The sequence below is a fragment of the Myodes glareolus genome, chromosome 7, assembly GCF_982192425.1.
Source record: "Myodes glareolus chromosome 7, mMyoGla1.1, whole genome shotgun sequence".
NCBI classification, from domain to species: domain Eukaryota; kingdom Metazoa; phylum Chordata; class Mammalia; order Rodentia; family Cricetidae; genus Myodes; species Myodes glareolus.
Genome location: NC_142032.1, coordinates 16,192,167 through 16,213,318, shown reverse-complemented (window position 1 = coordinate 16,213,318; position 21,152 = coordinate 16,192,167). Strand labels below are relative to the sequence as shown.

Below are 21,152 nucleotides of genomic sequence, written 5' to 3'. Positions count from 1 at the left end.
AGGCGACCGTGCAGATGAAAGCGTTTCCTGGACGCTCTCTTCATTTGCATGGCATCAGAAGCTGCTCAGAAGGTGTGACTTTTCCCACAGTGAGACCCCAGCTCCTCGCACAATAAAGCCAGGCTGCTCACCCAGAATTAATTAAAGGGGGAGGGGAGCAGAGGACGGGGCACCAGGAGCTCAGGGAGCTGGAAGAGCTAACTGGAGCCCCTTCCCTATACCCCCCACCCAGCGTCTATACACCCGAAGAACCATACTCCATCCAGAGGCCCTCACTCTTTCCGGCAGACCTTGGGATGAGGTCAAAGGAGATCGAGGACCCCAATTTTTGTTTCAGGCTTTCCACTGATCCTTGGCAATCCTGATCCATCTAGAAAGACTGAGCCTGGGTCTTGGGCTACAGGTCTGGAATGCCTCATGGTTAGGAAGCCTTTGGTTGCCCCAACCCATGCCAAGTGAGGTGCCAAAAAAAGGCCTATAGGGAAGAAGTTTCTAGACTGTCCTAGTAGCTGGGCTGTAGGAACAGGCCAGGATGGAAGGCCTGAGTTGTGCAGAGTGGGCCAGCTCTGGGCACAGGAGTCCTGCTTCTGAGCCTCCTTCGGTATGGCATGACACTCATTCAAAAGCCTCCCTCCTGCCTAGCTCTTCTCCCTGAGGACCCAGGCCCCCAGGTCGGCTTCTTCCTGAACAACTGTGCGCTAGGCTTTTCAGCACCTGAGCCTGGCACCTTCTCTTCAGAGCTCTGGCCTGGATCACCCAAAGTTAACTTTGTTCCTTGTCACGATTACCAACACCAGGACCCGACACCCCCCCCACACACACACCCCAACACACCTTGGACATTGGGTGCTGTTCTAGTTCAGTTTTGGGGAGTCAGGTTCTATAGACTTTATCAGCTCTACAGTCTGTGAATACACAAAGGGGCTAGTCACCCCAACCACAGAGGGCTACAGCCTGTTCTTCATTTTGGCCCTGGTCTTGGAAAGAGTTAGCAGAGCAAGGGAGTCCCCATCTGAGAGCTCCAAGGACAACTGAGGATCTCCATCTTTCCCTCCCTGTTCTGTCTTTCCCCTCTAGGGGAGTAAAGGGGGAAAACTGGTAAACAGGAGGGGGGGCCTTAGACCGAGGGGGGCCTTGGACCTGCCGTTGGGACAGCACCTGGGAAGGGGCTATCCCTGGCGGGACTCACTCTCCAACACACATTTCTAATATGCAAGTTAAATAAACAGTCATTTAATAGTAACTAGTACACAGCTATCCCCACTGACACCCACCCCTAAGGGACTGAGACCTAGGCCAAATCTTTTTGCTCCCTGCCCCTTCCTGGGGCACAGAGTGGCCCTGGCTGGTCTGGCCAGGTGCCCTGCCAGTGCTGAGACCTCAGGGGAGCGTCTGCCAAACTAGAGAGCCCTCCACCCACCCTAGGGAGGCCCACGGGAACCCAGTCTCAGGTCACCACGGGGCTTTCCTGAGAACTAAGAAGACAGACACCACAGCCAGTGGAATACAAAAATAGAGCCTCTCTTTTGTTAAAAAAAACAAAAACAAAAACAAAAAACAAAAAACAAAAAAACCCAACAGCAAACAATATCCACAACTAGAAGGCTACTCCCCAGCTCCTCCCCTTCGCAGTGCCGACTGCGATCTCTCGCTGGAGTCCGCAGCGGGCCGCGCGGGGAGGGGCCGGGAGGGTGCCTATCGGGGCTCCGGGGCCCAAGTCCTCTGGCTGCCCCGCAGGCTGCGCGTGAAGGGCGGGTAGTTGAGGAACTCGAAGCGCAGACTCTGCTCGGTGGTGTGGTGGCCCCGCGGCAGCCGCTTCATGAAGTGCACCTCGCGCTGGTGCTGGCGCGTCTTGGAGCCCTTGCGGGGCCGGCCCTTGCGGGTAAAGGCCATGTACCAGCCCTCGTACTTGGCGTTCTGCAGCGCAGTGTAGTTGTTCTCCAGCACGATCTCGGTGAACACGCAATCCTTGCCTTTGCCGTTGCTCTGCAGGTAGTTGTGGGGGCAGACGTGATGTTACGAAGCCTCCCTCCATGTGAGACAGAGGGCCAGCGGCCCCAGACAGCAGGTGGGCACCCCAGCAGATGGCGAGGGGAGCCCGAGCCCAGCCCCACCCCCTACCCGGGCACCCGCTCTCTAATCCCTCACAACCCGCAGCCCACCCGGCAACTTCCTGTCCTCCTGGGCAGCAGTGACACATGGCTGTCTACTGAGGGGCTGGGCCCGAAGCTGAGGGGCCCAAAGCCTGCCTGTTCTGGCCTACTGCCCATCAGTCTGGCCTGGGCTGCCCGCGCGTTTCTCCACCTGCCCTCCTCAGCATCTCCGGACTCAGGATCAGCCCCCAGGACAGCAACTCTATGCGGGGGGAGGGTAAGCCTGGGAGGGGACTCTGAGGCCCAAACCCTGAAGCCGAGGAGCTGGGAGCTTGAGGCTGAAGAGGAGCCGTGACTAATGGGGCCATTTCAGAGCTAGGCCGAGGGGCTGGGCCTGCGGCTTACTGAACATTCCAAATGCTGGTACCATGTAATTGGACATAATAGCAAAGCAATTTGGCGATTTGTTAAAAAGATATATGGAATTTGCCATCACCACCCCCAATCCTTTTCCTGGCCTTCCTCCTTCATCTTCATAGGTTCTCCTCTCTTTGGCATCTTACTCTCTTACTTCTCCATCTAATCATTAGACAGACCCTAAGGGAACCAAGGTACCATGCATATGCACCACGCTGTTGAGATTAAAATGTACTAGAGAGGTTCAGTGGGTCCACACCACGTCCGCAAGCCCCACTTCCCTTCTGGAACCTCACCTTGGCAATGAGCTTCCCCTTCTTGTTCATGCAGATATAGAGTCCTGTCTCTGCTCCACGGACCCGAACTCTGCTCCCAAAAGTGTCAGTTTCCACAACGAGCTTTGCTGTCAGGGAAGTCGTGCAATGGTCACTGCATCTGTGACCTCTGTGTTCCACAGCTTTACCCCAGCCGGCTGGTCCGGGGCTGTGCCCTAACCCAGGAACAAATGCTCCAAGGGCTAGGGACAGAAAGCACAGGCTAGCCCCAGCCCACTTTGCTAAAGCACTGGGCAACTCATTTTTCAGAACCTGTGACTTCAGCGCTGGACCAGATCACAGTTTACAACCTGAGTTTCATAGAACTGTTTGGATGCATCCAATTGAAAAGCCCGAATCTCCATTCCTTTAGCCCTCTTTTCATGCTAGAAGCCAATATTATTACGTTGAGGTACCAAGTATGTAGATTCCATAGCTAACCCTGAGAGATCTCACAATATCATGAGCTCATTAAGAACATCTGGGAACTGTGGTGGCCCCCCCACCATGAGGCTAAGGTAAAAATCACCCCGTTCTGTTCCTGCTGCTTCAGTTCTAGCAGCCAGCCCTGGCCATCTTCCACCCGTTGGGCAGCCCTGCTCTTCAAGAAGTGACAGAGAGGGGCTGGAGAGATGGCTCAGCGTACTGCTCTTGTAGAGGACCAGAGTCCAGCTCTCAAGACCCACACAGCACAACCCACAACTGCCTGCAGCTCCTGCTCCGGGGAATCCAACATCCTCTTCTGACCTCTGTGGGCGCCTGTGTGTGCGCATGCGCACGCACGCACATACATACATACATACATACATACATACATACATACATACATACATTCTCTCTCTCTCTCTCTCTCTCTCTCTCTCTCTCTCTCTCTCTCTCGATTTAGAATGAGATGAGTCTCAGAAGAGGAGCAGGGCATTTCTCCCTCCTTCAACAGACTACTTTCTGGAACCAGACACAGAGGAGGATCCTGCCCCTTTACCTCGGCTTCCCAGTCATAGAGTCCAGCTCTAGCATGTAGACACCAACGACTCAATTATCTTTTCTCTTTTAGCCTCCACTACAGATGGGCTTCTTAGGCAAAGACCAAATGCTTTCAGGGGTGATAGAAGCCTGGGACTGAACTCTGTGCCCTTCTCTCTCTCCTTCCAGTGCACGTGGACAGTCAACTTGCCTGAGAGCCTGGGCCTGACCACTTCTTTATGTAATTGTTCTCTTAGAGACTGTTCCCAAGAAGAGAAGAGGGACGCTGAGTGAGACAGGACTAGACCTCCTTCCTAATACAGAGCCCAGTCCTTTTCCTCCTTGAGAAAGCAATTCTGTCTTGTTCTCTCTCTCTCTCTCTCTCTCTCTCTCTCTCTCTCTCTCTCTCTGTCTCTGTCTCTCTCTCACCAATACCAGGGGTGGGAGGCGCAGGGGTCATCAATGAAGTCCCCACACTGCCTAGCCTCTAACGCTTCCTCTCTTCACACAGGCACAAATGTGGGACCCAGAAGCCCCCATCTGTCCCCAGGTCAGCAGGGAAGTGCAACAGTTCACCTCTCCTCCTGCTCACCTCTCCTCAGACCCAGGCAATCTGTTCATTCTTCTCATGCCTACTTGGTAGAGCAAGAAGCAGATGTTTCCCTGTCCAGGAAGGATGTGGGCTAGGGAAGGGGTAAGAAAACCCTGCTCTGAAGATTCCAGCCCAGCATCATATGACAGAGTGGGTACCTCTGCCCTTTCTTGGGACCTCTCCACTGCTCTCCCTAGTCCCTCTGTTTTCAGAGCTCAGGACCCCAACTTCTGCCCTGTAGAAGGAACCCTGGAAGCCTCCCCTGAGTCTGAGGGAAATCAGTGGGCATCAGTTCCAACACTGCTAGCCATGTTTCCCCTTCCCACCCCAAAACCCAAGGATGCTAGGCCATTTGCTCCAGTAGAGTGGGCTCTGGAGGGGCCAGCCATGCTTTCCTTTTCCTTGTTGGGAAGCTGAGAAGGGCAGCAAGCAGCCAATTTGGAGGGACAAAGGGCCTGAAGGCCAGCTCTGCCAGCCCAGCGGGGGAGCTTGGCCACCAGGCAGGCTGCCCCCCACCCCCACCCAAAGAGCCCCAACTCTCCTCGGATCGATTTGGGGAGTCTGGCCATGCAGTTTACAGCGGCTTTCCCAGCCAGGCTTTTGGAAAGCTTAACATTTTCAAACCTATTCTTCCACCCCAGTGACAGATTTATCCCAGGAAAATTATGTCTCCTCCTCCAGCTTTGAAGGGAAGTCAGCTACGTCGATGCTGAAAAAATGCAGCGAGACATACTCGATCCCCCAAACTGGCTCGAGAAGAGGAGAAAGTATTCAGGAAATGTTAAAAAAGGTGAAAGCAAGAAGAGCTTTAATGGCTCTGCCAGACGCAGGGGTCTCTCCAGAGATTCCCAGAGAACAATCTTTAGCCTCTTTTTTTTTTTTTTTTTTTTTTTAACATTTACAGACTTGCAAGTCCTTTCAAACTCTACATCTGAAAAAGAAAAGGCCTGGTTCTTTTTCTGTTTTATATCATTCTTCATTTTTCTCCTTAGCTCTTAAAATGCCTCACCTTTTTATTACATTTTAATAGAGTCTTCCTTTCTCCTTTCATGCTGGGTTAAGTTGGTCATTATTTAAAGATTTTTAAACTCACAATAATCGCTTTCTAAAAACAACACCAGCCACCCGGAGGGTTTGCCTTCCTTGTGGTACCTCCAGGACCCTGGGAATTGGCCCCATCTCAGGACAGGAATATTGAATGTTTTAGAAATCAATCAGTCCTCAGGCCCCTGCCCCAGTAGCTCCCTGTGCTCAGCAGCCCTACGGGGAGCCGCCAGCCAACTCAGCCCCCTGGGGCATCCACAACTGGAGCCCGGGTCTAACTTCCAGGCCTAGCCTCCCTGTGCAATTGACCCTACTGATCAGTTTGCAGCATCCCCCTGTTCCAAGCTGGGCAAACTGGGGCTTTAGCTCGCTCCTTTCTCCTACTCGCCTTTTGTGGGCCCTGGCGACATATCCTCTTTCAAGAACTTCCCTTAAATATGGGCCCCCTACCCTGAACCCTCTGCCTCCACCTGCAGCTGAAAAGAGGTATATGAAGGGGGGAGGTTGTAAGGGAGACTCTCGGATTCGTTCATTTGTGGAGCAGGGAAGAGAGGGCACCTGTGGGCCACATCCTCCCCAGGGTCCTTTCCCTACCATTCTCTCCAGCTGACCCTCAAGGCACCTTTTTTGCCTTAACTCCTTCCCTTCTCAGCTGGGGAGCTCGCAGGCCTCTCTGGCCACTGCAGCTGGGGTTGGCGGGAAGTGGCGAGGTCCGCAACTACCTTTCCCTCCAGGGTCCGGGGAATGCGCCTTACCGAAGGGGTCTCCATCTTCTGCCATGGCGTTGATGCGCTTGTTGGCCAGGACCTGCACGTGCTTCCCGCTGGTGCGGCTGTAGAGCTGGTAGGTCCGGATGAGGCGGCGGCTGAGCTGATCCGTCACCAGGCTCTGCTCCCTCACATGCTGTGTAAAATTAGGTGAGGACTGAACAGTTACCTTTAGGAAATTGAAAAATACACAGCACGCCATTATAATGCTACTCCGCCCAGGGGTCCCGAGTGGCCCCCACTGCCCTTGTACCCACCTCCCGCCGCGCCAAGCAGCCAGCAGGGACTGGAGGCATCCCCCCAACATGCTGACTCAGGCCACCAACCCCCGCGGGGAAGTCGCGCAGACCCAGCCCAGGATGGATGAACCCGGGATGAGGGAGAATCTGGACCCACCTGTTGGGAAACACCCTGGGGCTCCCGGCCAGCTCGGAGCAGGGAAGCGGGCTCCCTGCCCAGCGCAGGCCCCCCGCCCGGGCCTTCCTAGAGGAGCAGGGTGCTTTTAAGTAGCGAGGCAACGCTACCCGACCCGTGACATTTATAAAGACAAATTTACGGAGCAAATGTTGAGAGTGCAAAGGGCCTAGACTAACACATCTTGGGCCGAAACCGGTCACAAGTCTCCCCAAGAGAGCAGCGGAGAGGATCTTTGCTGCAACTACAACCCAACTTCCCTTGACAAGGAACACACGCTGGCTTCAGCTCCCGCCTTCCTAGGAGGCCAGGTGTGGCTACAGGTAAAGTTCCCATCCACCCGACCTGGCTGGCACGCGTTTGAGACTCGCGGGACTCAAGACCCTGGGGCTCTAGTCTCTCCACTCACTCGCTGTGTGACTTTAGGCAGGACACTGTCTCTCTGTTCCTTAGATCCCTCCTCGGGATAGTTTGGGGCTGGATTTGTAAGGTTCTTTCCAGCCCTGCTGCGCTGGCCGAAGGGTCGGTCCTCGTGTCCCTGCCCGACAGTGTCAGCCGGGTCCCCCGCGCCCGGCCCCCGCCTCTGCGCAGCGCTCCTTACCTGGGCTTGGAGGCAGAGAACCAGCAAGTGCAACAGCCTGTTGGGAGACAAAAGCGGGCAGGAGAGAGGCGCGGGGTGAGCGGAGAGGGCGCGGCGGGCGCCGGCAGACCGGGACGCGGGGGCGACCTCGGTACTCACAGGCAGCTCAGCGCGGAGCGGGGGCTGCCCATGGCGCGCGGCCCCGGGAGCACCGAGAGCCCGGGCGGGGTTACGCTGTCCCACAGGAGGCCGCGGGGGGACGAGCCAAAGGGGCGGAGGCCGAGGATGGTCGGGGTGCGGGAGCCCAGCGACGATGCCGACGCGGCTCGGCGGGTCCCGTGGAATGTCGTGCTCGCCGCGCGCGCTGATCCACTCTGCACCGCTGCCGGAGCCGGTGGCCGCTGGCTGCTCAGGAGTCGGAGCAGGCGGGAGGGTAACGGGTCGGCGGGGTGGGTGGGGAGGTGGGGAGGGAGGGGGAGGGCAGGGGCGGGGGGCGCCGTACCGGTCGCGCGGGGGGGGGGGGGAGCGCGGGGCGGGCGGCCGGAGCCCGCACCCCCGGCTGGGCGCTGGGGCCGGGTCGCCGCCCGCGGGGCGGGGGCGGGGCGGCCCGGGGCGGGGCGGCGGGCAAGGCTGGGATTGGGGGTCTGGCTCATGGGAGGGGTCTGGGGACCCGCGGGAGGGCGGGGGCGGCTGGTTTGGGCACCTCCCACTACCCTTGCCTGTCTCCTCCAGCGTCCCTGGGGCGGGATGACCCAGGGATGGGGGGCGCCTGGGACAGTAGGTTTGATGGGGTCCTGTGGGCTTGAGTCCCGCAAGACTATTTTTTCGCGTGGGGCCGGGTCTGCTTACACATCTGGTCCCCTTGCCTGTTTTTGCGTCGCCTACTGCGTGCTTCGGCCGCACTTGCCCCCTTTGGAAGCGACAGCTAACAGCGGAGTGCTCTGGATACCAATGCAGGGTGTCCCTTGTGCGTTACTGAAATCGGGCTCCTCCACCTTTCTGAGAAGCCAGGCCTGCTGGTTTCGTGTCTCAGAGTCTCCAAAGAGGCCCTTGGAGGAAGGGATGCCTCCTGTCACCCCTTTCACCATCAACCTTGCCTCTGTCCTCCCCACCTCATCCCCACTAGCCTGAAGCTTGAGAGAAACCTTGAGGCATCTACGTGGTAGCGGCCCAAAGGTCCCTGCAGGACCCATAGTCACTGTTCCTCTTCTAAAACTGAGCCGTTGGCACGGGCAAAGATAACTACATTGGTAACTACATTGATAACTACCTGAGGAACGAGGACTTGGACCCGAGCTACCTAGCATTTTCCCCGAGTTCCATTAGTTTTGCTTGAGCCGGCAGGTATCTGGTGTCTTGTGTCATCTGGGAGGGGGGGCGGGGTGGCGCTGGTGAGAAGGTAGACTCACGGAAACTTTTCCCAGTCCCTACCTCATAGCTTTCTTCATAGGGCTTCTGGGAGCCCCGATCCACTACTTTGTTTCTGTGGGCACTGCCTGGGTAGGCAGATTTCCTGGGCCGGGTATCTCTGAGGAACAGGTGAAGTCATTGATGTCCACCCAGCTGCTGCCTTCACCACATCCTCCATCGACTGACCCTGTGTCCCTGGGGTAGAGCTAGAGATTCTGGTGGCCCTAGAAAGTCTTCGGAGGTCAGAGAGAAGCAAGCAGGTCCTTGTCAATCAACACACTCTGGTTCGGCCTGCCTCTCCCCTTTCTGTATCCCATCTTTCCCCACTCCCAGCTGCAAATGCAAGCACTGAGCAGTACACAGAAGGGCGAGTCCCGGGAGTCCGTCTCAGCCCTGCAAGCACGCAGCAATATATAGGACGGGTTCCAGGGAGTCCCTCACAGCCTTCCTCAGAGAAGCAGACTTCCTGAGCCCATCTGTGACTGCCTTCACGAATTCTGATCCACACAGACCTGAAGGCAAGGGACTTAGGAGCTGGCAGAATTACTCTGTGGGCAGTGTTTGTTGGATGAATGGGTGGGGGGAACCTGGCTGACCATTTAGACTGTATTCCACCCATGGTGACTTTCCCAAGGAGACTTGGCTTCACCTGCCAACAGATGATAGCCAGACAGACCAGTTATTGCACACTTGTATCTGGTAATGATTTGGCAGGCAATAGCTCCTTTCAACTCCTCTGGGGTCCATGAAGGGGAAGATAGGTCAGAGGGGCTCCAGTGTCCATAAACAAGGCCGGCCCCTTCCTTTGGCTGTGTGCTTGGTTGACGGGCCTTCAGGATGACTTGTCTGCCCCCTTTTGCCTTGCTCCAAGCTAGCAAAGGTGATGTCTGTTTGCTCAAGGACTTTACTTCGTGTGCTGTGAATAAGAGGCCCTCAAGAGTGTTTATTTTTGAATGTGTTAATGAGGGAATGCCTAAACAAATGGAAGGCAAAGGATAGACTCCTCCAGGAAACGAAGGGCCCTCTCCCCACCATGAACACAGTGCTTTGAAAATAAGCTTGAGGAATAAGACAAAGGCAGGGATCAGAGAAACCCTCCAGTCCCTAGAGCCTGCAACCCAGTTCCTCCACGGAGAGTGTACGCATAGGGAGGAGCACCTGACTGGAAGCAGCTCTTAAGAACCTTAATGATCAACCATCTACGTCACTTCCCTCGCCCTCAGCAGACACCAGCACTCCCCCTCTCTCAGAGGGTCCCAGGTCAGGGTTTTACTCCTACTTTTTATCTCTGCCTCCCGCCTCTGAGAGACCAAATTCTTTTACACGTGGACACTCCCAGGAAGTGGATGGAGCATCACCCAAATCTTCGGGATTGTTCTCCTTTCCCCCAAATTTCGTGTCTCTTGGAGGTAGAGAGAGATGGGTCTCCCCACAGTAGGCACCCAGAGTAGGCGGTGACTGACAGATGCAAATGTTCCACTCCCGTAGGCCGCTCTCCCTCCCTCCCTTGCCAGCTTGCCTCCCGGCCAGCTCCCTTCTTCCTTTATCTTATCAAAGCCCCGTAATTACAATTGCTATTTTGTTTCCTTGAATCTGCAATCAGAGCTCCCGCGCCTAGATGAGGGAGCGCCTGTCACCCTGATCTCTGAGTGACAGCCTGGCCACCTTTCTCGGCCGCCCCCACACTCCGCAAACACAAACACACATGCACACACTCCCTCCTGCAAACACAAACATACACTCTTTGCCAACACAAACGGCCCCCTCTGCAAACACGCGCTAGCCAGGACCCAAACGCACCCCTGGTCTGGCCACAGGCCCCTCAAATCCACACTCAAGCCTCCAGCGTTCAAATGCAAATCCCCGCTACGGCGTTTGCAGCTTCGTACCGAGACGGAAAGCCGCCATTCTCCAGCCCCCATCCCTAGTACCAGGTTGCTGCTCTTTCAGCGTTCCCCAGACGCCATCCTATGCCTACAACCCACAAATTCTCTGAGGGCAGAGAATTGACAGCACTCCTGTTGTGTACTAAGAGTGAAGAAAAGGGGTATCCTGAAAAGGTGTGATCTGGAAGGAGGGAAAAACAATTCCCAAGTCTGTCTGCGCCGCGCCACAAGGGGCCGGGAGACTCCTGAACTAGAAGGCAAATGTGGATTGGGCTCCCACTGCGGGCAGAACCCAGCTCTTAGTCCACCGCCAGGAAACCCACCGGGAAAACAGGCAAGAAATGCAATGGGCGATCAGCGGAGTCACAGGGGGTAGCCACTGATGGGGGGGGGGGGGATATGAGCACGGGGTAGACGAATGAGTTTGGGAGGTTTCAGGACAGATGGCCTTGGTAAGCACGTACAAAGAGGTTGGAGGCAGCAGCCCAAAGAAGGTAGGAAAAGAAAGGAATGCCAACAACTTACTCCTCTCTTCTAGCACGAGTGCTTCGTATGAATGAAAACATATATTCATTTAAAATTTAATGACATATTCCCGCCTATTTCGTCTTAAATTTAGCGGTCGTTGGCCCTTAGGAGTTACGACCACAGCAGTTTTAAGCACGCCCACCAGAGGGCGCTAGTTCCTCTTTCCCCTCCAGTTCGAGACTCCCCGCGAATGGCTCCTAGCCAGTTGGTTGTTGGAAAGATCTGGAGGTAAGGCCCTGGGCTGGGGAGGCCCCACGACCCTGATCTCTAAACACAGAAGGGTGCTTTTTATCTTCCACTTGAGAAAGGGAGACTGAAAACTTACCCCTAGCTCATCACATAGATAAGGAAAAACTTCTAAGACTGAGAGGTACCACTTCCCTCTCCTCCTACCCCCTGGAGCCCAAGCTGGGGTCCAAGGCCCAGTTTTCTTGTTTCAGCTTCTGAATTTTTGCCCGTGCTACCACACCTGGGTCAGTTACTGCTTTCCATACTGTGGGGGACACTCTCCCTGCCCCAACCCAGTCTCTTTGTATTATGAGAGGCCCCTACTTGTTGGTCAGCTGGTGTGAATTGGCCCGATTCTCTCAGGCCCTGTTCTCTGTCCATCTTCAGCCTGTCTGGGGAAATAACCTTTTGTTTGTTTGTAGGGCACTAATGTCCCCCCACCCCCGATTAACACAGCTGAACTGCTGACCCCAGAGCTGGTTGCATACAGTCCTCACACAAGCAACCCCCTTTCTCTTCCTGGCATAGCAGTAGGCAGACCCCAGAAACACCTGATTCTAGGGAGGAGACAGTATGGCGGAGTGCTGGGGGGCAATAACCCCTCAGTCGAGGAGGCCGATTCCCATGGGCTCCTTTCTGCCCCCATATGCCAGGCCACCCGGATTCTGGTTTCCCTGTCACCCAATCTGGCCAGTTCCCTCCATCTGGCCCTGGGAATCAGGTTTCTAAGGGCCCTGCTCTACTCAACATGCCTCAGAGACCAGAAGAGCGAAGACGGGTCCCCAGCCCACCCCTCACAGAAGAGCAAAGACGGGTCCCCAGCCCACCCCTCACAGGCCCTCTCCCTGGGCTGAGCCCCTCATGGAGCTAGACTTGCACATTCCTCAGGTTTCTTAAGCCCACTTATCTGTCCCTCTCTGCCCATCAGGCTGAGTGCTGACAGAGGCCCAGACCCCTTGTTTGGAGGCTGATAACCTCCTGCGATGGCCCTCCCCCACCTGCAGGAACACGGAATAGGCTGGAATGGGAGGTCCCTCTGCAACAAGGCAGAGGGGACTTAGGCACGCTTTTGGTCCAAGGCCCTGGGGAAAAGGATGCCACATTTTCTCACTAGGACTAGACATCCACGACCACCCTTTGTACTGCCACAGTGCCATCTGGTGGTCCCTAGGGAAATCTCAGTGCTGGAAAAAGCCACACAAGAATTGCAAAAAACCAAAAGCCACTTTATTTACATCTTTATCTAAAAATGTAAAAAGTGTTAAAAATGTTCTGAACTTCTTTTTTTTTTTTTTTGCAGTGCTGGGATTCACAAAACATTCAATCTGCAGGTGGAGGGGAGAGAAGATCAGGAGAGATGTTCAAAGGTATCCCACCCCAAGAGCAAAGGGAAGCTTCAGGCAACCTGTAGGAGCAAACACAGGGCCCTATGGAGCATGCCCACTCTCTTAGCACCGGTCCAAGCCTCCCACCTGCCCCTTCCCAAACTCTCCTCTTCAACCAGAGAAAAACATTTACAATTCTTGAAACTTGTCCAGGAACATATGGTGCATGATGCCTGCAGCTCCCTAACCTGAGAAAAGCAAGTAAGCAGTCAGTATCTAAGCCCTTATCTGCTCCCCTTTACTGCCCAGATCCTGTAGGGATCCCCTCACTCTTCCTACTCACCGAAAGGGGGCTAGGACCTGCCCCCGTGCTTTTTGGCAGGAAGGATGCCGCACAGCTTAATTTCCTCCTCCTCGCTGTCCTCTTCTTCAGAAAAATCATTGTTTATACACACTGCAGGAGACACACACCACTTATTCAATACCCAGGAGTGCCAGGCTGACAGGGAACATAAGTCTAGGTGGGGAGAACCTCAGATACTAGACTCAAGAAAAAAAAAAAAAAAGCCCACCCACAAGGATGGAGCGGTGGCACCCGGGACAGGTTACAGGCAGTTCGTAGGCTTGAGTGGGGCGGTGAAAACCACATAATAATGGAAGCACAACCTGGGATGCAGATGCACTAGGATGAAGTAGAAGGGGGAGAGGGAGGAGGGCCTAACGAGACGGCCCACTCTTCTCACCAATCCGATGCCGACCAGTGATGCGCACGGGCCCAGAACCGGACTTCAAGCGGAAGGTTACAGGTGGCTGGAGCTGGAAATCATCCAGACTGAGCTGCAAGATGAGAATGAAGGCCTGAGCCACTCTGGTCCACCCATTTTGAGACTGATACCGAGGGTCTCAATTCCCACCGCACTACAATGAATGCAAGGCTACAACTCACCATGGGCTGGCAAGATAACCTGAGGTTGGCCACAGGAACAGCAATCTCCTGATTGTCGTGATCCCGGGCCACAACTTCCACCACATTACACTCGTCCTTGGCCCCCTCGGTAAGGCACAGCTGAAAGGGTACACAGAACCTCAAGAGTGAATCTCAGTGAGGGCTGACACCCCAAAAGGAAGACATCTTACCCAAAACCTGCCCAGTCTCGGGGGTACCCGGTGAGGAGACCCGTAAATGACTCCCAATCCAAGGGTGACGGAGGGGAGTGTGGGGGGGATGTGTAGATGCTCCCTGCATCTCCTACCACCCTCCAGTCCCTTACCATGTTCAATGCCAGCACATGTTCGGTATCATCCTCTTCCTCAACCTTGAAAGTGAAGGAGCGGGTTTGGCCGGAGAGCTCACAGCCTGCAAGAGCCAGTGCGTTCGTTTGCCTGAGGGGTCCACGCGTGGAGGTGACAGCGCTCGAGAGCGTTGCATTAACCAGGCTGAACCCTCCCATTCGGCCATGTGCCGCCGCGGACTGACCGGCCATTTATTCGCCTAAATCTCTTAAAACACCTGGGCGGGCAGGCGTCCTCCTTGGGCCGTACAGGCCGCGGAGTAACCGTTAGGGTTAGGGTTAGGGAAAGCGAAGAACCCTCGGCCCACACCCACGTCGCCCAACCGCCATCCTCAGTCCAACGTCTCACTCGCCCCGTACCACCCTCTGCCACTTCTGTCTTCAATACCGAAAAAGAAACTGTCCATCGTGACTGGAGCCGGGACTCTCAGGCCTCCCAAACCCCCAGCTCGGGCTCGGCTCTCTTGACTGAAGAACGCTAAAGCAGCTGCAGCACCGGCGGCCATGCTGAAACTGCCGTGAGAAGCCCCGCCCCCCCACGCACCGAACGCGACACCTCAGCCAGTTCCGGCCCCGCCCATTAAAGAAGCCGCGCGCAGAGAAGCACGTGAATCGTGAACCGCCGCAGAGGCGAAGGCAACCCTCACTTCTTCTGCAAGGACAGGTAGCAGGCCTTAGAAGAAATTTTCACGGAATGCGGGATTAATGTCAGCGTCCACTCATTCCCACGGTCCCGAGAACTCTGCTTTTCTCTAGCTCATCGCATTCATCGAGACCCTTTCTTCCAACTTGGGGTTATGCAGGGATGGTAGTGTAAACCTTTCGTACTTCTTCTTCCAGAAAAGTTGGGATGCAGAGCAGCCATTTTTATTTTACTCAGGAATTCTCACCCACACCTTTGCCATATTAGCTACCCCTTAGATAAACTTCCTGATCCTGAAGGAAGCTAGACCGAAAAGGAGCCACGCCCAGATGTGGGCGTCAACTGCTGCTCCAATCAAAGCCGCACTTCCCATCAGCCTAGGCACATCCTGCTTTGAATTCTCCACTTCTTTAACAGGCTACCCACCTCCCACACCAGTACCCCCCCACCATTCAAGGAGACCAACCCATGCACTCCCTCATCTATCGACAAACTCAGAAGAGACCCCTCTACTTCGAAGATTTTTTTAGTAAGAAGGCAACTTACTTAAAAATGAACGTGCTTTTCTGAGAAAAACTGGAAGTTCTTTGCTAGTGAAGGCAGGAGGGGAGCACTGTCTTCAAAGTCCAGTCTACAGTGTAATAGCTTTGGAGAGGAGGAACACTTGCCTCTGCTGAGGCGGGGAGGACAGAAAGACGGGAGGGCAGAGAACAGGCAGCACACCATCACACGAATCCACTTCAAGTTTTATTTTGCCTCTTGCATGGTCTTCAAATAGTTTTACAGTCTGTTTTCTACAGAAATTGAGCTGTCATCCAGACAATCAACGAAATGGTGTTCCAACCTTAGTAACCATGAAGGTGGCACAGTACTTAATCCTAGAGCAATGGTATAGACCTGGACACGTCTGTTATCTTCAGATCATCCAAAGCAGTTATTGAAAACCAACATAAAACAAAAAGCAACTTGTTTAAAATTCCTGATTCCATATGAAATTGACTCTGAAATCTTCTAAATAAAAGGTAATTCCCACTAGGGGATGGGGTGTATTCAGATAAAGGTGAGGAGCATTAAACTTACTATCTAATAACAATTTTGCCCTTCACCTTAGCCTTCAAAACCAAACTTGATTTCAGTTTTTCAACATATCCTATCAGAGGTTTTTGCCGTAAGAGGCTTCTTAGCAAGCACTCTCTCCTGGGCTTCAGCTGGAACTCACTAGCTACACCAGATATAGTGCTAAATTGAAGACTATCTCAAAAGCTCACACTGGAGTTCTATAAAAGAAAATGTTTCAAGTTTCCTTTTTTTCTCTCTCCCCTCTCAGCTCAGAGCTCAAAAGCTGATGAAAAACTAGAGGGAAGATAACAAAATACTGTTGAAATCTATGGAGAAGTTACTAGCTAACCATGATTATAAAAAAACAAACAAACAAACAAAAAACCCTGCAGAGACTATCTGCCAGCTTCATGCTCAAAACCCTTAAGTTCACCAAATCTAAATTAAAATACATGAAGTTTTCAGAACCTCTGATTAAAAGAAAGAGTATACTTATGGTTAACATATACTTAGTCTTTCTTTTAAAAATTAGATACAAACATGCGAGAATTAAAGACTGATTCAATTAAACCAGTAGTTAATAGATCTTGAGAAGAAATGACAGCTGTTCTAAGGGCAAAGGAGACCACTAGTCAGTCCCTTTTTTACCCTTACTTGACAATGTCAGAACATTTCACATGCGGATCTGCTAGGAAGGTTCATTTCCAGAAATAACTGCACTTCCCAATAGATTTGAGTCCTATGAAGTTAGACACTCATACTCCAAATGGTCATGGCCTCTGTGGGAGGCACTTTAAAAACAAATGCAAAGGAAATCTACCATCCATGGTTTACATTATTCAAAGTGCCATTCTAAACCAACACCTCTCAAAGGAAAAAAATATATAAAAACAGTAAAGAAAAAGAAGTCAGGTTACAGCTAGTCTATATACAAAGAAATTTACAAGTTTGTCAATTTGGCCTTTGCCACAAACAAATGCACATTTGTCCCTACAAAGCACAACTGCCTGAACCAACATTACAGCCAGAGCTTTACAAATAGCAGAAAAATTGCCCCAAATTGGAACCCACTAAATCCTTCTCATTCCTGCCATGTCTCCAAAGAACAGAGACATTTCATTCAGCACACCAAGGAGAATAGAGTGATTTTCATTACTCTTAGGTGAGAAATGCAACCACACTAGATGCAAAAAATAGTGCTGATTACATTTATTTAAGAACCTCTCCCAATAGAAGCCCACAAGAGGTCCTGCCCCTGACCCCTGACCCCCAGGAGGGCACCGCAACTGTTCACACAGGACATGCAGCAGTACTATCTTCTTCGGGTCAGCGGGCAGGCTGAGAAGGTGATGGTGAGCTCTAGTCATCGCGTTTCCAATCCGCTCCAGAGACTGAACTGTGTGAAGACCTCAACACCAACCACAAGGTGGGGCTAAGAGACTTTGGACAGTTCACAATGCCAACAATGTCACAGGCTCCGACCAAGTATAACCACATCCTTTGGAAATCCTTCCATCTTTGCAATTTCAAAACAGCCTAACTTGCTGTAGAATTCCAGAATCCTTTTATCATCTGGTCTTACTTCACAGAAAGCCCCCCGGGATCCTAAAAATTAAACAAAATATTTTAAATGTAAGTAAATATATGATACAAGCATGAATAATAATGTTTAATACAGATAACAGCTTTATCCCTAAACTTCTGAATTCTACAGAGATCCAATTGCCTCTGCCTTCCAAGTACTGGGATTTAAGATGTGTGCCCACCATTTTCCAGCTTAAATTCTTTTGTTTGTTTTTGAGATAGGGTCTCATTGTATAGCCCTGGCTGGCCTACAACTCACTACTAGAACAGACTCATTCTGAATTCGAGAGATCTACCTCTCCTGTGCTGGTATTAAAAGCAAGCATGTGGCACTACAACTGACTTTAGTCAACAGTGAATGAGTAAAATTCTTTGAGAGAAATGGATATTGAAAGTAAAGGTAAGTTCTGTTCAAAGCATCCAACACCTTTGAAGAAATGAGGCAGAACCTACCCTAACCTGTCACAAGCCAATGTATCCAGAATGTGAACACTGTTTTAAAAAATTATTTATCCTCTGGTCTATGTTTAGGGGCAGGGATTACATGTGGAAGACAATCAGAAGACAATTTGCATGAGTGGGCGCTCTCCACCATATGGGTCATTCAGGTCATTAGGACTGGCAGCAATTGCCTTTCCTCAGCAGGCTCACACATATTCTTCAAACATATTTAATGTCTGTGATTTTTCGTACACACTGAGAATTACCTTCTAAAGTTAAATAATTCTGCAAAGTGGATGCAACTAGTTCAAATAATATATAAATGCAACAATGAAAAAATTGAGTTTTTTATTTTCCTTTCTACAGGTCTCACTATGCAGTCATGGCTAGCCTAGAACTCAACTATGTAGACCAGGATAGCCTCAAACTCAAGCGATCCACCTGCTTCTGCCTCCTGAGTGCTGGGATTAAAGGTGTGTACCTCCATGAGTGGTTTACGAGGTAGACTGTTTATTATCAGCAGCTGTGAGGCTGAGGCAGGAGGATCACAAGTTCAAGGACTACCTAGGCTACCATATGAGTTCAGGCAGGTTTCATTTTTAAATTTTAAAAGGCCACTTAAAAACATGTGTCATTTCTCATTGATGCTCAAGATTAGTATTCATGCTATAAAACGACAAAGTGTTCTCCAACAGTCAATGAATACTACTTAACTTCTACACCAGCAATAACTCAGAACAAGAAGTCAGCCAGACACAGCAGGTGCAGACCAGTAACTGTAGAGGACAAGGCAGGAAGACAGCTTGAGCCCAAGAATTGAGGGCAAGCTGGACAATGTAAGACCACACACCACCCTCAAACCACACATAAACACAAATAAGGGGGGTAACATAACTGAAAAAAAATTATTGTGAGCCGGGCGGTGGTGGCGCACACCTTTAATCCCAGCACTCAGGAGGCAGAAGCAGGTGGATCTCTGTGAGTTCAAGGCCAGCCTGGTCTACAAGAGCTAGGTCCAGGACAGGCACCAAAAACTACAGAGAAACCCTGTCTCCAAAGAAAAAAAAATTATTGTGTCTATGTGCCACAGCGGACATGTGGAGGCCAGAAGACAGCTTTGTGGAGCTGGCTCTCCTACTTTTACAAGGATTCTGGAGACTGAACTCAGGCCAGCAGGCTTTTTAAAAAGACTATGGCATGGATATGGAAATCAGGGAACAACTTTGTGATGTGCCAGTTCTCTCCTTCCACCTTATGTGAGTCCCAGGAACCAGAGTCGGGGTACTAGGCTGGTGGTTGTGAGCAGCAGGGGCCTTCACCCAATGGGCCTCACCCAATGGGCCCTCTCCCACCCATCTTGTGTCACTGTCACCCTGGCCCCGGCCCCGGCTTTTTTGGAGATGGTTTCACTATGCAGCCCAGGCTGGCCTGGAACTTGTAGCAATCCTAGTACCTTAGCTTCTTGAGTGCTGGGATTGTCAGAGTAACCAGACTCAGTTTTCTTTTAGTATGAGTAATCTCAGCACTCAGGAAGCTGAAACAGAAGAAGCTGCACAGGGCTCTAGAACAGGCTGAGAGACAAAAGGGGCAAAACTAAATGAAATACTTTAAAAACTATAGGACTGGTAAGATGGCTCAGTGAGTAAAGAGACCAGTTACCAAGCCTGCCAGCCTGAGTTTATCCCCAGGACCACATGAAAAAGGAGAAAATCAATTCCTACAAGTTTCCCTCTGGCTTCTGTTCGTATACCCACAAACTAAGTAAAAATAATTTTTTTTAAAAAAAAGTCTCACTCAAATAATACAACCCCACAACTTGTACTCACCATTAGCCTTCAGTGAAGACAGAAGGCAAGCCATCATGCTTTTAGCAACACTTGGGTCAGTGACTTTTTTGTGAATATCCATCTTTATCAGAGAAGGGAAGTTAGCAAGGAAAGTTTCTGGCAAAACCTCCTGCTCTTCATGGAAACTCAACATTATTTTCTGGAAAAAAAAATAAATAAATAAACATGAGAATCCTTTTGACTTTCACGTTACTTTTATCTCTGTCCCAGAACTCAGAAAAGGAAAGCAGTATTAACTTTTCCAGCACAGAATGAGAAGAAATGAGCTTACAATTCTAAAAGGTGTATCTATACCCAAGTGTGGTATAGTATATTTAATCCCGCTACTCAAGAGGCACAGCAGGCAAATCTTTGTGAGTTCAAGGCCAGCCTGGTCTAAGTGAGTTCTAGACTACCTAGGGATAAAACAGCAAGACCCATCTCCAAAAATCTCTCTCCCTCTCTCTCCCCCACACACATCCCAGGACCAAGAGACCAACTATCGTCTAGAGGGCTTGACAGACTGGGAGCTAAAACACTTGCTGCACAGTTCTAAAGGCTGGGTTTCAGGATCCCAGCACCCATGTAAAATGCCAGGCACAAGCCTATAACCCCACTTTGAGGAGGTTGGAGTAGGGCTGTTGAGGCTTGTCTTCCTGCCTATCTGAGACACTGTGAACGCTAGGTTCAACAAGCCTCAAAGACAGAAGCAGTGATAGAGGACACACTTACTCAATTCTGACTTTTGGCTTCCATGCGCACACACATGTACACACAGGTACACACAGGTACACACAGGTACACACACACACACACACACACACACACACACACACACACACACACTCTCTCTCATACAGACACATACAAAAATAAATCTTTGGGGCTAGAGGTTAAGACCTCCAGAGGTCTTGCATTCAATTCCCAGCAATCACATGGTGGCTCACAACCATCAATAATGAGATCTGGAGCCCTCTCCTGTCACACAGGCAGAACGCGGTATACAAAACAATAAAATCTTAAAAAAAGAAAGAAAAAAAAAGAAAAAGAAAAAAGAAGCCAAGCTGTGGTGGCACAGGCCTTTAATCCCAGCACTCGGGAGGTGGGAACAGACAGATCTCTGAGTTCGAGGACAGCCTGGTCTACAGAGCAAGTTCCAGAACAGGCTCCAAAGCTACAGAGAAATGTTCATCTCGAAAAACTAAAATAAGTAAAACAAATCTTTAAAAACTAAGTGTGGTCTACAACAATAAGTTCCAGGAGGGCTGGGCTATACAAGGAGATTCTGTCTCAAGAGACCAAGGCAACCAGACAAAGACAGTGACAAACACTGGTTTAGCATGTGTGAAGCTGGAGACTCAATCCCCAGCAACACACAGACTTTGCCAGGCAGTGGTGGTGCATGCCTTTAATCCCAGCACTTGAGAGGTAGAAGCAGTGGATCTTGATGAGTTCAAGGCCAACCTGACCTACAGAGCAAGTTCCAGGGCAGCCAGAGCTACTAGAGAGTGAAAACCTGTCTCAAAAGAAACAAACAACTAAAACAAAAATCTAAGAACTAGCATTATGACTTTTATTCCCAGCACTTGGGAGTGAGAAACAGGTAGATCTTTGTGAGATCAAGGCCAGCCTGGTGTACCTGAGACCCTGTCTTAAAAAAACTAGAATAATTACAAAAAAGAAAATAGGGGGCTGGAGAGATGGCTCAGAGGTTAAGAGCATTGCCTGCTCTTCCAAAGGTCCTGA

At 51.4% G+C, this 21,152-nt stretch overlaps 3 protein-coding genes across 9 annotated transcripts in view; all 3 read right to left on the bottom strand.

The window, feature by feature from the left end:
• Positions 1 to 1,532: 1,532 nt before the first annotated feature.
• Fgf8 (fibroblast growth factor 8) lies at positions 1,533 to 7,505 on the bottom strand. Of its 4 annotated transcripts, none has more exons than XM_085692649.2 (6): positions 7,344 to 7,505; positions 7,014 to 7,242; positions 6,587 to 6,673; positions 6,179 to 6,359; positions 2,807 to 2,913; positions 1,533 to 1,986 (listed from the first exon to the last, which is right to left on the bottom strand). In XM_085692649.2, exons 1-6 carry the CDS (start codon positions 7,373 to 7,375, stop codon positions 1,696 to 1,698), a joined length of 927 nt encoding a protein of 308 aa, XP_085548775.2. In that variant the 5' UTR covers positions 7,376 to 7,505; the 3' UTR covers positions 1,533 to 1,695. The 4 variants fall into 4 exon arrangements, with proteins under 4 accessions (XP_085548775.2, XP_087763702.1, XP_087763703.1 ...); XM_087907576.1 differs by having other exon boundaries at positions 6,179 to 6,326; XM_087907577.1 differs by lacking the exon at positions 6,587 to 6,673.
• A 4,936-nt stretch (positions 7,506 to 12,441) lies between these two features.
• Npm3 (nucleophosmin/nucleoplasmin 3) lies at positions 12,442 to 14,386 on the bottom strand. 3 transcript variants are annotated; one of them, XR_007233005.3, is made up of 7 exons: positions 14,242 to 14,386; positions 13,833 to 13,918; positions 13,508 to 13,627; positions 13,305 to 13,398; positions 12,905 to 13,015; positions 12,755 to 12,809; positions 12,442 to 12,641 (listed from the first exon to the last, which is right to left on the bottom strand). XR_007233005.3 is itself a non-coding variant. In XM_048439113.3 (6 exons), exons 1-5 carry the CDS (start codon positions 14,357 to 14,359, stop codon positions 12,915 to 12,917), a joined length of 519 nt encoding a protein of 172 aa, XP_048295070.1. In that variant the 5' UTR covers positions 14,360 to 14,386; the 3' UTR covers positions 12,442 to 12,809; positions 12,905 to 12,914. The 3 variants fall into 3 exon arrangements, 2 of the variants coding, with proteins under 2 accessions (XP_048295070.1, XP_048295071.1); XM_048439113.3 differs by having other exon boundaries at positions 12,442 to 12,809; XM_048439114.3 differs by lacking the exon at positions 12,755 to 12,809.
• An 844-nt stretch (positions 14,387 to 15,230) lies between these two features.
• Positions 15,231 to 21,152, bottom strand: part of Oga (O-GlcNAcase) — a 38,957-nt gene continuing 33,035 nt past the window's right edge. For both annotated transcript variants that reach the window (XM_048439110.3, XM_085694011.2), the window contains exons 15-16: positions 19,407 to 19,566; positions 15,231 to 17,160 (exon numbers count right to left, since the gene is read on the bottom strand). In XM_048439110.3, the coding sequence (XP_048295067.1) occupies positions 17,024 to 17,160; positions 19,407 to 19,566 (297 nt within the window). In that variant the 3' untranslated portion in view covers positions 15,231 to 17,023. The remainder of the gene's footprint in view (positions 17,161 to 19,406; positions 19,567 to 21,152) is intronic.